General features: G+C 37.0%; 1 protein-coding gene across 1 annotated transcript in view; it reads left to right on the plus strand.

The window, feature by feature from the left end:
* Nucleotides 1-16,988, plus strand: part of b4galt6 (UDP-Gal:betaGlcNAc beta 1,4- galactosyltransferase, polypeptide 6) — a 23,211-nt gene continuing 6,223 nt past the window's right edge. Inside the window, exons 1-5 of the mRNA XM_007257013.4 lie at nt 1-562; nt 12,433-12,549; nt 12,672-12,785; nt 14,993-15,114; nt 16,555-16,671. Coding sequence (XP_007257075.3) covers nt 448-562; nt 12,433-12,549; nt 12,672-12,785; nt 14,993-15,114; nt 16,555-16,671 — 585 coding nt within the window. The 5' untranslated portion in view covers nt 1-447. The remainder of the gene's footprint in view (nt 563-12,432; nt 12,550-12,671; nt 12,786-14,992; nt 15,115-16,554; nt 16,672-16,988) is intronic.

The following is a 16,988-nucleotide window of genomic DNA, read 5'->3' on the forward strand; positions in this document are numbered from 1 at the left end:
GAGTAGGAAGACTATCATCATCATCATCATCTGAATTCCTCCTTCTCACTCAGTCCGTTTCAAACATGGTGGTGCCTGCTCCGCTGCGGATATGAATGGATATTAGTCACTCCCCTCCCGCTGTCACTGAGAGCCGGCGATGCTGCGCTGTGTGCGGGGTGCGGGGCTGGACGCTGCTTGGTAGAGCGCCGGGCCTGCTTTCTTCATCAGTCTGGAAATTTCTTGACTTCAGCAGTTCGGCTGTTTCGGGCCGAGCGAGCTCCACGCTAGCCGCACCGCCGCATCCCTCTTCCCCGCTGGCCCGCCCAGGCCACAGCGATGCGGACTTTAGCGGACCCCTGATCCCCGGGAGCACCGCGCGTATCGCCAGTCAGAGGACGGGGCTGAGTGTTTTATGGACCTGACGGTTAGCCGGTGGTAGCGGCAGCAGCGGCTCGGCGCGGAGACATGTTCAGTACGAGGCGGCTGTTGCGGTTGTCGAACCGCTCCTTTTTGGCCTTCATTTTCTTCTTCTCCATGTCCACCACCTGCCTGTACTTCATATATGTGGCCCCAGGAATAGGTGAGTGTCCTTTCTCCCTCTCTCTCTTTCTCAAGTTCTCTCTCTGTGTTTTTTCTGTTTGTACGCAGCTGTTTTTGATTTTAGGCCAAGTTGCTCACCGGCCAAATACCAATTAGCCAGCCTTAGTTACTGCCTGGATACGCTTCAGCTAGGCTAGGCTAGCGTTAGCAAGCTAACAGGCTAGACATGGTCGCTAATTTTAGGTTTTAGCCGGTGTTCTGTCGATTTGTGCTACACCGTCTAACCCCGCTACCCTAGTGTGTTTATATATATAACTTATATATATAACTGTAAAAAATACAAAAGAAGCTTCATATTAGAACATGTTCACAGTAGAAGTCCCAGCAGACGTGGTTAGTGTTAGTATATTTGGATAGCATAAATTACTGCAATGTTATCATGTCAAAGTTATAGCACTAAGAGGTCATTACAAAGTTTTTTGGATTTTTCAATAATATTTATTGTATTTATTTATAATAATTTCCGTTTACACTTTTGTGCAATGGCAGGGTTTTTTGTTAAAAAATAAAAACAAACAAAAAAAACGTAGTTCAGCGCATGCGCAGTGCTTTTAGAAAGCATGTATCGATGGGTATCTTAACTCGACAGAACACCGTACCTCATTCATTCTGTCTGGAGCTTATTTGCTTACAGTTACTTTAGCCACACGTCCCCCACTAGCTAATTTACTTATCGGTCTGTGAACGTACCTGGACTGTAGTAGCTTAGGTAACTGCTGTGTTTACACATTTTAACTACTATCACCCTGCCCGCTCTGTTAGCGTCAGCAAACCTGCTAACGCTAGCTAACACAGCCAGAAACACAGCGGCTAGTTACGCTGGCTAATCAGCTTAGCAACCCCTAATCAGCTCGCCAGCGCCTTTTAAACGACGTGCAGCTCGCCAAGATGATTCATTTCAAAACATCAGTTATTCTTGTACTAATCTGATTAGCTCAGCCTAGCTAGCTGTCTAGTTAGATTATTAGCTGAACCGTGAGTTAGTTAGCCTATCTAGCTAGTTAGATATGTTGGGGTCTTGATGATCCTCTGAAACGCACTGTTTTGCCTGTTTAGGTCTGTACCTCAATATAGATATTACCTATATTTACTGTATTGTGTGTCCAGAGTCTACTTCAGGACCCATGTTTATGTATCCTGGTTATTGGGGCATATGCGGAATTCCTGTGCTGTGGAGCTGCAGCACTGCCCCGCTGAGTTCAGGGTTTTCCCTGCCTCAGCTAATTTGGCTTGGATTCACTCTTGCTGAGGTGGAGAAAGCATTAAACCGTGCATCACTCCTGAGTTATCCTGAAATGAGACTAAGAAATGCACCTTTGATTTCATAGTTTTTTTTTTTTTTGTGGAAACTGACCACCCAAACAAAATACCAGGTCATATTGTCAGTTTGGAACACCCGTTCAGTAATTCAGTGTGTGGAGTACTGTGCCACATTTGTGTAAACAAAAATGGAAAAAAGACAATTATAACACACTAATTTACACACACATTTGCATACGTGCATTAGGGGTGGGCAACATGGCCCTAAAATTATATCACAATATTTCACGGTATTTTCACAATAACAATACTTTAAAAAAGTATTTTAAGAATACACTAATTGAACAAACTAAAATGTAATTTTATGATTGAATATGATATGGCACACCCATAATTGAGATATTACAAAATAGAAGATTTTTTGTTCAGATTTGTAACAAGTCAATGATCCAGAATGTCATAATACTAATAATGCACTCCAAAGGTTATTGTTTACGATACAATATGCCTAAAAGTGATGCCTATACACAACAGCACCAAAAACTCTACTCATCCACTGCTTTCTGTGTTAGATAAAAAGATTTATTACTTGTTTTAGCTTAGCACAGCACATTGTACTAGTGCTCCCACGCACAGTAATTTTACAGCTTTTAAGCTTCAAGTGTTTGCAACTGGTAATTAATAGGTAATAAGATTGGTTTAGTAAAAAATATATCATTAACCCCTGTGTATAACTAGGTAACGAGTAGTATGAGGTTTTATTCTGTATATACTGTACATTTGTCTGTGTCTATGGTCTGTGTTTCATACATACCATAACCCTGCAAGTACTTAACTTCTGCATGGTGTAATTTAGATACACCACAAACATCACTTATGCTTAGCATAGTGCTTAGTAGGGGTGGGAATCGATTACTATCTCACGATTCGATTCGATTCCGATTTTGGGGGCCACGATTCGATTCAAAATCGATTTTTGATTCAAAACGATTTGAATTATAAAAATTTCTGCTTCTGGCTTATGAATCTTATTAAAAAAAAACCCTCCATAATATACACTGGTCCTGGAGAAGGTAATGTGTTACAAAAACAATAAAATGTGCAGGAATGTGGGTCCTCAGTGACAGAGGAATCACTGGGATATCACAATGACGTTAATGAACAATAAATAAATAATAAATAACACTGCTTTATTACCAGGCTACTAGCGGTGGTGTGTAGGTGACGCTGCTGGGCTGATGTGATGATAGCAGTGGAGCGCTAAAGTTCAGGAGGTGATTAACTAGTAAATTTAAGGTCGTTGTATTTCTTCAGAAAGGGGGCAGGAGGTGGAGAAATTAATTCATATTGTCCATTCCTTAATTCCTCTGTGATGGGGAGCTGAAATTAGCTCTGATTAGCTTATTGTTATTTTTCCGTTCCGCCTTAAATGCTGCAGCCCGCAGCCACCTGTAGCGTTATTTAAGGTGGAACTGGAAAGTTAGCTAGTTAGCTAGCTAACAGTTACTGAAACTAACTACTAGCGATCTTTTTTATGCTTGTTATGAAGCATTCTGCCATAAAACATTGAAACTACACGTTAATCTAAGGTAATATAGTGCTTGTTCTGCCATCTTACCGGTGATTCTCAAACACCTACGCTCTGTGTGTGTCTGGAAGATCTCCAAAGGGACAAGCGCTATCCCCAGGGTTGCCAGGTCCAACAAAAATACCCAGCCCCAAATCAGTCTAAAACCCGCCCCTCAGAATCGATTTTGGGACATTTTAAATCGATTCTGAATCGTAGTAAATGAGAATCAAGATTCTTATGTGAATCGATTTTTTGGCACACCTCTAGTGCTTAGCCTACTTAGAGGAGGCTAGGGAAGGTCCTGTATTCTGCATTAGTGCATATTTCTGTGTAGTGTATCATGCATCAATATTAGTTCAAAACTGTCATCTTTATCTAGTCAATATACCAGGTTAATGATGCATCTGCTGATACTGTATTAGCCATTTAGTTAAAACCTGCGAAAGACACTTAAAAGTTGGGTCAAATCAAAGTCAAATTGTGTTTTTACTACAAATTAAATGTTATGGGGTTTGTTTGGAACTGGACAGAGATCACTTCCTTTTAAGGGTTGTTAGTCCATGTCTGAGTGTATTTACACTTGCCCAAACAAAATCTACCAAGTCCAACTGGTGCTAATAAATATTGGATAATTGCAGTTGTGCACTCATATTCTAATTAGCACAGTGATCGCAGGCATGCGTTTGTAGTGTCTGTTTTTCACACTGTTGGAACAAGAATTTTATCTCTGATCAATGTGGGAATCCTGGTCGATATCAATACCCGATATTACACATGTACATATCTGCAGATGCCAATGCTGATATACACCTTTAGAACTTACAAAGTGACTAGACGCCCCAGTATAACTTTAAAACAAATACAAAAAAAATAGCTTAAATCGATTAATTGAAATGATTTTTATGATTTTTAGAGTAACTTGGCCACTTAAGTAACTTATATATATACAGTGCCCTCCATAATTATTGGCACCCCTGGTTAAGATGTGTTCTTTAGCTTCTCATAAATTGAGTTTTGTTCAAAATAATATAGGACCACGATGGAAAAAAAGAGTAAAATACAACCTTTAACTCAAGTGAATTTATTCAGTAGGAAAAAAATCCCACATTAAGAAATAATTATTTAACATCAAATCATGTGTGCCACAATTATTAGCACCCCTGATGTTAATACTTTGTACAACCCCCTTTTGCCAACAAAACAGCACCTAATCTTCTCCTGTAATGTTTCACAAGATGGGAGAATACAGAAAGAGGGATCTTTGACCATTCCTCTTTGCACACTCTCTCTAAATCATCCAACGACCTGGGTCCTCTCCTCTGCACTCTCCTCTTCAGCTCACCCCACAGGTTTTCAATGCGGTTGAGGTCTGGGGACTGAGATGGCCATGGGAGGAGCTTGATTCTGTGTGCGGTGAACCATTTCTGTGTAGATTTGGCCACATGTTTAGGGTCATTATCTTGCTGAAAGACCCAGTGACGACCCATCTTCAGCTTTCGGGCAGAAGCCACCGGATTTTGTTTTAAAATGTCCTGGTATTTTAGAGCATTCATGATGCCATGCACCCTAACAAGGTTCCCAGGGCCTTTAGAAGAGAAACAGGCCCACAGCATCACTGATCCCCCGCCGTATTTCACAGTGGGCATGAGGTGCTTTTCTGCATACTCAGCTCTTGTGTTACGCCAGACCCACTTAGAGCATTTGTTGCCAAAAAGCTCTATCTTTGTTTCATCTGACCAAAGCACACGGTCCCAGTTGAAGTCCCAGTACCGCTTAGCAAACTCCAAACGTTTGCGTTTATGATTGTGAGTGAGAAATGGTTTCTTCCGTGCATGCCTCCCAAACAGCTTGTTGGCATGTAGATAGCGCCTGATGGTTGTTTTGGAGACTTTGTGACCCCAAGAAGCTACCATTTGTTGCAATTCTGTAACAGTGAGCTTTGGAGAACTTTTTATTTCTCTTATCATCCTCCTCACTGTGCGTGGTGGCAAAATAAACTTGCGTCCTCGTCCAGGCTTGTTTACCACTGTTCCAGTTGTTTTAAACTTCTTAATAATTCCTCTGACAGTAGATATGGACAGGTGTAGGCGAGTAGCGATTTTCTTGTAGCCATTGCCTGACTTGTGAAGGTCAACACACATCTGCCTCACTTGAATGGTATGTTCCTTTGTCTTTCCCATGTTGAAGATAAATGGCCTCTGTGTCACGTCATATTTATACCCCAGGGAAACAGGAAGTTGTGAATTACTATTTAAATGTTCCTACATACTCTGATCAACTTCGTAAACTACTGTAGAAGTGACAGAAATACTTTTATTAAATTTATTTCCTAAGAATTGTTAGGGGTGCCAATAATTGTGGAACAGGTGATTTTATGAAGAATAATTATTTCTTAGTCAGGGATTTTATTTCCCCCTTAAAATTTACTTGAGTTAAAGGTTGGACTTTACTTTTTTTCCCATCGTGGTCCTATATTATTTTGAACAAAACTCAATTTATGAGAAGCTAAAGAACACATCTTAACCAGGGGTGCCAATAATTATGGAGGGCACTGTATATATATATATATATATATATATATATATATATATATATATATATATATATATATATATATATGCCCGAAAGCTGAAGATGGGTCGTCACTGGGTCTTTCAGCAAGATAATGACCCTAAACATGTGGCCAAATCTACACAGAAATGGTTCACCGCACACAGAATCACACAGAATCACACAGAAGCTGGTTTGTTATAGCTAGTGTTTATGCACACAAGAGCAGAAGAAATGTCTTTTTTGAGACTTTGGGACACTCTTTGCATGCTTGTGTTTCAGAGAAATCTTGATTTCTCTGGTTGACTTAGGTCAGCTTTTCTGTGAACTTGCAAGCCAAACCCTTGGCTCCAACAAGAACATTCAGAAGAAAGAAGTTTCTTAGCAGAATTAAACATTTGTTCTTCAGTGAAGTGCAATTTTAGCTTTCAGTATCTTCTAATTTAGAAAATTTCAAGCAATATAATTTAATTTTTCTAGTACTGTAGTAAGGTTTCCAAAAGATTTGTCTCCTTTGTAATGAAAGGGCTAAAGACTAGTGGTTTTAAACACACTGCTCTAAAGCTTTGTGCCCAGATGTGTTATATTAATTTTAGCTTTAGCTGTACACCATTTCTTAGTGTAGTGCAGAAGACACTTAACAGGCCTAGACTGTTAAATTATTGAGAACTATTTAATTTCGACAGTGTTTATCTTAAGATGTGTTACATTACTAGCCTTCACAGTGGGAGCTTTGCTGTTCAAGAAACTCACTGACCAGTCGCGTGTGTTTTAAAATATCTTAAACATGCTCCTTAGCCAATGAGATCTGTGCAGATTAGGGTGAGTGGTGTTCACACAGAGGACGTACAAAGTGAGAAACAGCAGCATGGTAACATGGTAAAACTTGACTTTACAACAGAGAATAGACCGTAGACACCATAGTGCAAATTAATATCAACAGCAGCAATGTGAAGCGTGCAGTGCTACTACAACACAACACAGATCTTTAGAGCAGACACTCCACCTCAAAACTGAACTGAGGGCATCCTGAGAGTGACACTTAAAAAAGAAAAAAAAAGGCAGTGTTGTTTTTTTATTTATTTATATATTTTTTTTTAGTTTTAATCAATCAATTTAGATAAATTTTTCCAAAAATACTTTATGTATCAACTTTTTTTCTGAAGGTGGGGAAAAAAAGACATTTATTTGAAGAATCTGTTGTTTTTTCCACCCATTATACCAAAATTGTACCTAATTATGGACAATTGTGAACCACAAAAAATTGTGAATTTTTGTGTACCGTTGCACTCCTAGACCTTGTAGTTTTATATATTCATACATACATACATACATACATCTGTGTTAAAATGATTCCTGGTATTTGAGAAGTGTACTTTTTAAGTGAACAATATATGTATAGTTTACCTGTACCTGTATTTCTTGCGTGTGTGTGTGTTCTCGCATTGCGGTACATATAAGTCTTGTTGCATCCTTTTTTTCAGCCAGGCTTTCATCCATAAGTTCTTAATTTCTTCCTCTTTTAATTTCTCATGACTTTAATAGCAATGGTTTTGCTGTCTTCTGCCATATTTGTTTTCAAGAAACTCCCATCTGCTCTCACAATACAGTTAGTGGGAATTGTCTTAGAGTTTTAAGGATCGGAGCTTTCGGCTGGGTGTGCATCACTGAAAGTGTACATTTTATTTAGGATGTAGGGTGTAGTGTGAGGAGTTTTATGACTGACTAAGAATGATTAAAGACAGAACGATCTGTGAACAGTTTCTGTGAGTGGGGTCTCAACTTTAATTTAGATTTAAAAAAAAAAAATCTTGTCATGTGGGCCAGACATAAGATCCCAGATGAGCGTCCGAAGAACTCCAAGTCTTTCTTGTTGTCAGATAAAGTTCACAACTCAAACTGTACAAAATGTGGTGTCCATAGGAGCTTTAAGAGAAGAACAAAGACAAGCATAAACGCTGATCTTGATGACCCATAAGTGTTTTGGGTGTGGTGAAAAATTCATGCAGCATTCCACAATAAGAACATCATCAACCAGCACCTAAACAAGGGGGTGGTAGTAATGTGGATATTTGGAAATGCTATGTAGGAAATGCCATCAGTTTGTCATAATTGACAGGGCCATAAATTCTGCTCTCACAGTAAATCCTGCAGGAGAACATCAGTAGCCAGTAGTGATCTGAAACAAAGACAGTTGATTTGTTCAAAGAGCACATCAGCCACTGAATGATCTAGAACAAACAGAAGTAAGGGTTTGCAGTGGCCTAGTCAAAGACCTGGTTTGAACCTAATTGAGATGCTCTGAGGCCCATAAACACTGTGGTCATTTGCATGTGTATACTTGCTTTGAGTTGATGTTTCTTGCCTAGGGGGCAGTAACTTTTTCCACAAAGAGCCAGTTAGGGCTTTTTTCTTAAATAAATTACAGAGACTCATTTAAAGCCTGTTTGTGTTTGGCTAAGTTGCCTTTGAATTTCTGATGATTGGTTTTAAAATCTAAAAAAAAAGCACAATTTTGACCAATAAAACTTATAAGAATTGGAAAAATATTTTTTTATGGCACTGTACTGTAAAAAAATCTGCCACCACCCAATTCTTCATTCTATTTTGATAGCAGAATGACTTTGAATTGTCCAGCAGAACGAACTTTGATTTCAGGGTTTCGGAGTGTAAAAGCTATGTAATAATGGCAAGTTATTGTTTAAAATTAAGTGTAAATGCTAACATGCTGCAGTAATAATATTAGTATTTTTAATCTGTGATCTTGTTAATGTGATGTTGTAATACATGTCCAGTGTAATGGTGATGTAAGTTTTGTTGGCTAAGAATTAGGTGGTTGTGGTCACTTACACTGGGTTACTGGGTGAGCATTATGGCTTAAGTTACTGTGCATAGTAGGGCTGCATGATATATGTATCAAATGAAAACAGATGAGGTAGATGCAGTAGCAATTTTTTTCAAAAGAACAAAGTGTCTCCATTGTTCAGCGTGTCCATCAAATATCGTAAAGCAGCGTCATGTCGCAAAACTACATTATGAAGATTTTTTTTTTTTTGCAAAGATAACTTTATTATCACTTATATAAACTGAGTTTATGCAAAGTGACCATGTCAATACATTTCATCGTAACCTACTTTATATATTTGAATGAATAATTGATGAAATAGCTGTAGAAACGATAGAGACGATAGAAGGTACGTAGCACGATAGACACTTTTAGTCGCCACGATATTTATCATCATATCGCACAGCACTAATTAATAGTAGGGGTGGGCGATATGGCTCTAAAATAATATCACGATATTTCATGGTATTTTCACAATAACGATACTTTTGGCGATATGACAAAGAAAAATTAGAAAAATTATTTAGAATTTTATTGTTGCATGCAATATGATCTGGCTAACTGAGATATTTTATAAAATAATTTTATCAGATTTGTAACAGTAATCAATAATCCAGAATGTCATGATACTTGTAATGCATTCCAAATATCTTCATATATCCATATTAAAGTAAAATAAATGATACTGGACAGATAAAATCTTTCTTTAGTAGATATATAATGGAACATGAGAACAGTGTGAATTTTTCTTTTGCTAAAAATGCCAAAAAGTAGTACTCTGATGTGATTATTGGGTAATTAGGGGTGGGTGATATGGCACAATATTTCAGGGTATAATATCGTTCACGATATGAACATTTTTTGGCGATATTGTCACGTACGATATGATATGGCACACCCCTAGTATTCTCTGGGTATTGAGTATTGGAGTAAACAATGTTTTATATAGATAGATATGGGTGGCCTTTGTTAGATATGCCATGGGAAATTAAAAAAGTTTTTTTTTTTTGTATCAAGCAGCAAAACATTTAATTTACATTGTGTCCTGTGTGACTGTTGTGCTTGTTTACATTGCAATATTGACCCTAAAACAATATATTGTGCTGCGCTCGTACACAGGCCTAAACTCTGTGCAGTGTGCTGGCAGTACAGATACAACTTGGTGAAAGCTGCACTGTCTGGAACCTATGACCTCAATCCAGGAAGTGAGACCGCACGCATGAGTCATTGGTCTTATCGGCTTCTGCAAAAGAAACGTGAACCCTGTGATAGTACTGCATTTTTGTTCATTGAACGTGATTGTCCAGAAAGTCTTGAAGCAACTGAGACAATACTTTAAAATGTGAATTAGTTTAAATAAATTAAACTGTGTATGTAAACAATATTATTTTTTTTTCTATGGAATGAGCTTAAAAATATAAATAAATACAATTGTTTTTTTTATTGTATTGACTGAATAGGTTTTTTATTTTATGTATTTGTGCAAAAAAAATAAAAAGGGCAGAAACTGCAACTATGGCAAGTTTCTCAAGCTTTAGTTAACATGTGATGTACTTCTCTAACACACATCGTTTTTTTATTTTATTGGCTGTCTTTGCATTGTTATTATATTAATCAGTATATCCATGGCTTAAAATGTTTTTAAAAATGTAACTGTTTATTGCACAAACAAAAATGGTTATATTTAAACGTTTATACATTTAGCTTCAGATGATGTCAAGCAAGCACAAATGCAGTGCTCTGTCACACAGTAGCATATTATTAGGTGCTTAGGGTGTAACTGTGCACAAGTTACTTTATACCACTGTTTGGTTCTCAGGGTTTAGTACAGAGTTTGGTACAGCAGTGTGAGAAAAAAGCAACCACAGTGTTTCCAAAGCGTGTTTGCAAGATATACTTTGTTCCCCCAATTGTTGTATAGTTTCCCCAAGCTAGTATGTTTGATGAATCCATAACTTACAACTGTCCAGTGGCTTTTTGCCCAATTCCCTGTGCTCTTTTTAATTTAAGTTAAATTGTAGAGGCCAGGTCATTCTCTTTCCACAAAATGGGGAGGGAAGAGGAGACATTACTTTTAATTATCACATCAAAACATGTACATCCACTACAGTTGCCACTATACTATAAAAAAAATACTAACTTTTCTCACTAATGGCTCACAGTTTTAATAGTAAAGCCTATGCTTATGCCTCGTCCATAGCAAACAACACGTGGAGCTTCTGTTATATATTATTGTGTATAAACCTCTAGTTTAATGACATTAACTGTGTTGGAAATGTTGTTTACTCCAGTTTTTATTATTTGTTTTTACATTTTTTTTATGTAAAATGATACATTTAATGAATAGTGGTTGAAGTGTTACTAATCACAGGGTTGTGGTTCTGATGGCAAGATACAATAAATAGCAAAATTCACTGCGATTAATCCTTTAAGACTTGAAACAATGTGACGGAGCCTGAACAGCCAGATCAGAGTTCATTCTTCTTCTTTTGTGTAAAGATAAAAAAAAAGTCATTAGAAGAAGGGAAAATGGAGGACAGCGTGAGATGAGGGTTTAAGTTGAGAGACAGTGAGGTAACTGACTTTATAAATAATTGCGGTGAAGTCTCTGTTCTAATAATGTTAGAAGGCTTGTGTGAAAAGTGCTGTGTTTCTAAGCAAATAGCCAAATGCGGCCACAGAATGTGGATGCAGGGACTGTGGCTAAATAATGTGTCATTTTTATAGCGCATTGTTTCTGCATTCTAGAGTCATAAGCTCAACTCTCGGAGACTTAAAGTGATGTGGTAGAAGATGATCCTATAGATTTTTTTTTTTTGGTTAAGTGTAAATATGGATGAAGTTTTTAATGTATTCATTTTGGTAGCAGCTTTTGTTCTACATTAAAACTTAGGATCTGAATTGGATTGGAACTTTTAAAGCTGAAATCCCATTTAACCTAAACAATACCCCTTATGTGTCTGTAAATTCTGTGAAATTGCACTTCAAATTAAAGCATTTGAATTCTTTAGCAACCACAAAAAAACTGGCAAGTGGCAACTTTTAACTATTTTCTTGGTCAAAATGGCTTGTTTTTTTGTTGCTTTAAGTATAGAGAACTTAGACCCGTTTTTTATGACAAAATAGTTTTAAAAGCTGAATACCAAAGTTTTTTTTTTTTCTTTCTTTCTTTCTTTTTTTTTTTTTTTTTTTTGCTGTATAGACAATACTCACTTGTAAGTTTTACTGTGGTTGTATGCATTCAGTGTCGTGGTAAAAGTTTCAGCTTCAGTTCTGTAAGCATTGTCTGTGTAGCCTTTTCCAAAGCTGCTTGCTTCTCTAAATATGCAGACAGCTTATCTTCTAAATGAGAGTCTGGAATTTGAAAAGAAACTAAGGCTTTTTGAAGCTGCTGGCTTGAGATTTTGTAGTTGGCAGCCTGTTTTAAGGGTTTGGGATTTAGACCTGCAATGCCATGTTTATTTCTGTACCTTTTTTGGTGGGGTGGGGGAGGGTGGGTTGGTTAGTTAGTTGGTTCCGTACCAGCAGAAAGTTATGCAGTTTCATTGTTACTTTGTGTAATATTGTCAGACAGTTAAATTTCCTTCTCTTTTTCTCTTTTTACCCCCCTCCCTTCTCATTTCAGCCAACACATACTTCTTCATGGTGCAGGCTCAGGGTATTATGTTGCGGGACAACGTGCGAACATTTGGTCAGATGATCAGATTGTACACCAATAAGAACAGCACGCTCAATGGCACAGGTGAGTGAAAACAAGTAGACACATCCACAGCTTATTTTAACTGCAGCATGAAAACCTATCAAAGCATATGGATGTGCAAGCCTGGAAATCTGCTGACGTGATCTCCCTGTATGCTTGCACAGATTATCCAGAAGGAAATAACTCCAGTGAATATCCTGTTCAGCCGACTACATACCTCCCAGAGAATTTCACCTACGCCCAGAATCTGCCCTGCCCTGAGCGCTTACCTTCTATGAGTAAGTTTAATCATTTTGAAGGCTTTGTTTGTAAGCCTAAATGGCAGTTCAAGCTCATGTTTTACAACAGTATAGTTGCATATTTAAGTTAGTTTTTAAAGCTCTGTGTTTAAAACAATTGTGTGTTAAAGTTAGTCATACACTGTTCACTTGTAGAAATCTTGTTTTTTGATTTCTGTATTTTTTGCACTATAAGGTGCACCAGATTAAAAGGCTCACTATCAATAAATGTGTATTTTATGGTCTATGTTCATACATGAAGCCAACTGGATTTAAAAGGCACATTAGGCAACTCACCTCTGAACCGTGAAAGAGCTAGCACTTAGCGTGGCTAATGCTAATGCTACTCCAGTCTCGACTCTCTGTGCTGAAGAACTAAACTGAAACTCCTGTATATGTCTGTACTTCAGCGAAGAGGCATTACTGCTTCTTAATACCTGACTGGTAAAATTCATACATAAAACACACTGGATTAAAAGGCGCACAGATGATTTTTTGTATTTATACGCACAATCATGTGTGACCAAATTATAGCATATCATAGTTTAGCATATAGCGTGGGTGCTTACACTGTAGGTGAAGCTCAACCAAAGTGGAACAGTTCTGCCGATAACAAAGATTTTTCATTCACAACAATAAGCTGTGTTCCATAGTACATAATATGCCCAAGTAAAGTATTAGATTGCGGACTGCTTACCATTTAATTATTCTTCTTGTGAAAATGGTAAATATAAATAATCTCACTAATTTGATTTTTTTTATCTATACGTAAACTGAAAGTCAAAAGCAAAATATGAAATATAATGTGAACTCAAGGTGAAGTTAAACTGGCTGGAAGGTGTGTTATGGTATTTGGTTTGAACATCACGGTTCATTAGGAATTTTATACAATGGGAAAGAGGCAAGCGAAAAAAACAAAACAGGAAATGATAAAACTAACCAACAATTGATTTTATGCAGTCATGCAGTTACAGTTTGTTCCACCTAGTGTTATAACTTTCTCCTTTACAGCCTGTAGTAAATTAAACAAAAGTTTTGGCATGTTTTTTTGTATACAAATCCTATAGCCGTTTAACAACATTGACACAATTTTGGATACGCCATGATTTCATGAGTTGAAATAAGAAGAAAATTCACAGAAATACCCTTAGTTATTTAAAAAAGGAAGGTCTTAGAATATATGTAGCCTGGGAAGTGAAGCAGCCCCTTTCAGGAACAGAATATGGACAATGTCAAAATGTACTTCAGTAAAAAAAAAAAAAAAAAAAAAAAAAAGACATGCACATACATGTACATGCCAGTGGAACAGCAAGATAAAATTTGAAATTTCTGGCAAATTTCTACAATTAATTTAATCCACTGACTGCTAAATTGCTGCTCATTTGGGCAGTTCATATGGTCACAGCCCCTTTACACGACTGTGATCTGTCACAATCTACACAATCTGCAACTTGTTCTGCACGTACTGCAATGTATGTGGGCTGTAATGATGTTTATCTTCATGTGTAAAAGATTCCATTATGGTGCCACAACAATCATTGGGACATCTCTGGTGGCTTAAGTGTGACGTGAGCTGTAACATTACTAGGAATGCTTGTTACACCAGTTACTGCTAAACCAAGTTTCCTAGAAATTTTAGTTATTTTGGCATTTTTGTAGGCGTGTTGTTGTCTGATATACTTGTGGACTATTTGCACATCTGTAACTGTTTCTATATATTTATTTATTTGTGCTGACTAATAATTAGGGCTTCAGCAATTAGTCGACATAATGACAACAGCGGATATAAAAATCTGTCTGTGTGTAAAATGTAAACTAATATGTAAATTCTCTTAATGTTGACATGTCAATTAAAGACATATATTAAGGTATCCTATATCATGAAAATACCAACATCCATCTTTTGTGAATGTTTTATATTTTATCATTTTTAGGTTTATATACGTGTGTCAAAGTATAAAAATGCTGTGCAAAAGTGGTGTAGGGCATTGCATTTGCTCATGACCTTTACCAATAGGAAAAACACATGGAAGGCATGACAAAAATAATCACGACCAATAAACTGTTAAAAGAATTTACTACTTAAATAGTAATTCGTTGCAGCCCCAATAATAATTTGGTTCACAACCATGAGTAAATAAAAATCCACTGTCTTACTGGTTGTCCTGGAGAAAGTTGATAAATAATGTGAATTTCTGCCTCCTCAGAGGGTCCTATGGAAATAAACATGACTGAAGTTCCTATGGAGGAAGTTGAACTACGCCTTAGCCAGCTGGGTGTTCAGTCTGGGGGCCACTGGAGGCCTGAAGACTGCAAACCACGCTGGAAGGTTTGTGCTTGTTTAGGATTTGTCCAGATGTCTGCATTTTTGTGCATCTTAATTTGTAGAATTTCTAAAGGGTTGATCAATTGTTCTATATGTTTTTATAAGTGGGTGGAAAATGGTAAAATGTTCAATATTTTAACTATTATTGGGGGGTTAGGTATTCTTCACTTAGACAATCTGCAAGCTTTCAGTAAGGGAACCTCTCCAAGTCATAAATAGAGAAGTTATAAAAAACTAAAACAAAAGCTCAAAGCTCAGGACAGCACTTTGTCAGCCTTAAACCATTGTATATGTTAATTAGCCGTAGTCAGACAGTCTCAACAAAGACATTTAATTTAAGTGTGTGACTGCCTCTTACTAAATTTGTACAATGTTGGATTTTAAAAAAGGAACATCACCGGAAAATCAATTAAGTGTGGTCTGAAGAAAACTTCAGAACAGCTTAGAATATAAGTTTAGAGTAAAAAGGTTTATAGTTTTCTGAAAAGACAATTTCACTGTTAAGCATTGGGAGTGGATTGATTGTACTGTAAGGGTTGTGTTGCAGCCAATGGCATAGGAAATGCTAACTGGCTCGAAGGGAAAGGACAGATTCACAATACAGAAAAAAATGAAGTAAACACCACAGCGGAAGATAAAAATATTGTGGCTTCTGCAGCAGGGTATGCCACAATGGACTGCCTCAATAGATGTAAGCATTAGGTTTTACTATTGCCCTCACAGTCTTTTAAAAAATAAAGTAAAGTTTTGTCTTTGTGCCTTTATACTATCCTTGTTATCTGTGCAATTTGCCAGTTTTTATTGTTAATAATATTTGATATGCCTATAAAAGTATAACGTGACTTATTACATTATTTATAAGTACATAACCATACATCATGTTATTTAATTGTTTTGCAACATATTGTGTTTGTATCTTGACCAGAAATGTAGCTTTAGGCGAGTGTATGAGCTGTTTTAGCAGATTGTCTTGTGCTAGAAATTTCTTTGGCAACAAGTAACGACTCCTTTTTTTAAATGTGGAACTGGTTTGGTATAGCGTGATACTGGTAACATAATGCTTACTTTATTATCCTAATGTAAGCTTTACGGAAGTGGTGTGAAAGACCTGAACTGGAACTGTGATTTATGTAAAAATGTTGAACTTGTTCCCAAGTATTACGGTTGTGGGCAGATACCTCACCACTATATTGGAATGCTTGTATATTAACGTTAATATATGTTCAGCCACTATTGATTTGCAGTATAGCATTTAGGACCTCAATCACCCTAATAATTTATCATCTTGATAAGTTTCTCAGTTCCATCTATTGCTGTGTCTTAGTAATGGCTTATAAACCACATACAGACACTCAGAATGGACTGGAATAGGTTTGTTTATGTAGCAATCTTAGATTTAATGGCAGTTAATTTATATTCTCTTTTAATCTGATTCTCTTTCAGGTGGCTATTCTAATCCCCTTTAGGAATCGTCATGAACATCTCCCCATCTTGTTTCAACACCTCGCTCCAATGCTGCAGCGCCAGCGCTTACAGTTTGCATTTTACATAATCGAACAGGTATTCTCAAAACACGCACACATTAATGCAGAGCAATTTCACTGGTGTTTTAATTGTCACGTGGTTCTGCCCTCTGGTGGTGTGTTTGGGTATTGTACCTGTAGCAACTGTTCAGAGCGAACAGATTTACACTTTTATTGTCTTATTATTATTTTAGGTCTAAATGTGTGGTTTTCATTCAACATTTACATCTGATATATGTTCTTTACAGTGTCAGTGATTGATGAATGCAGCAATAGAAATGCTCCAAAATGAATAAAATGTTTGCACATGACATCTATTGAAAATTAGCTATATGTTTGTGAGTGTATAAAGTA

Source organism: Astyanax mexicanus, chromosome 1 (assembly GCF_023375975.1).
Source record: "Astyanax mexicanus isolate ESR-SI-001 chromosome 1, AstMex3_surface, whole genome shotgun sequence".
In the NCBI taxonomy this organism is placed as follows: Eukaryota; Metazoa; Chordata; class Actinopteri; order Characiformes; family Acestrorhamphidae; genus Astyanax; species Astyanax mexicanus.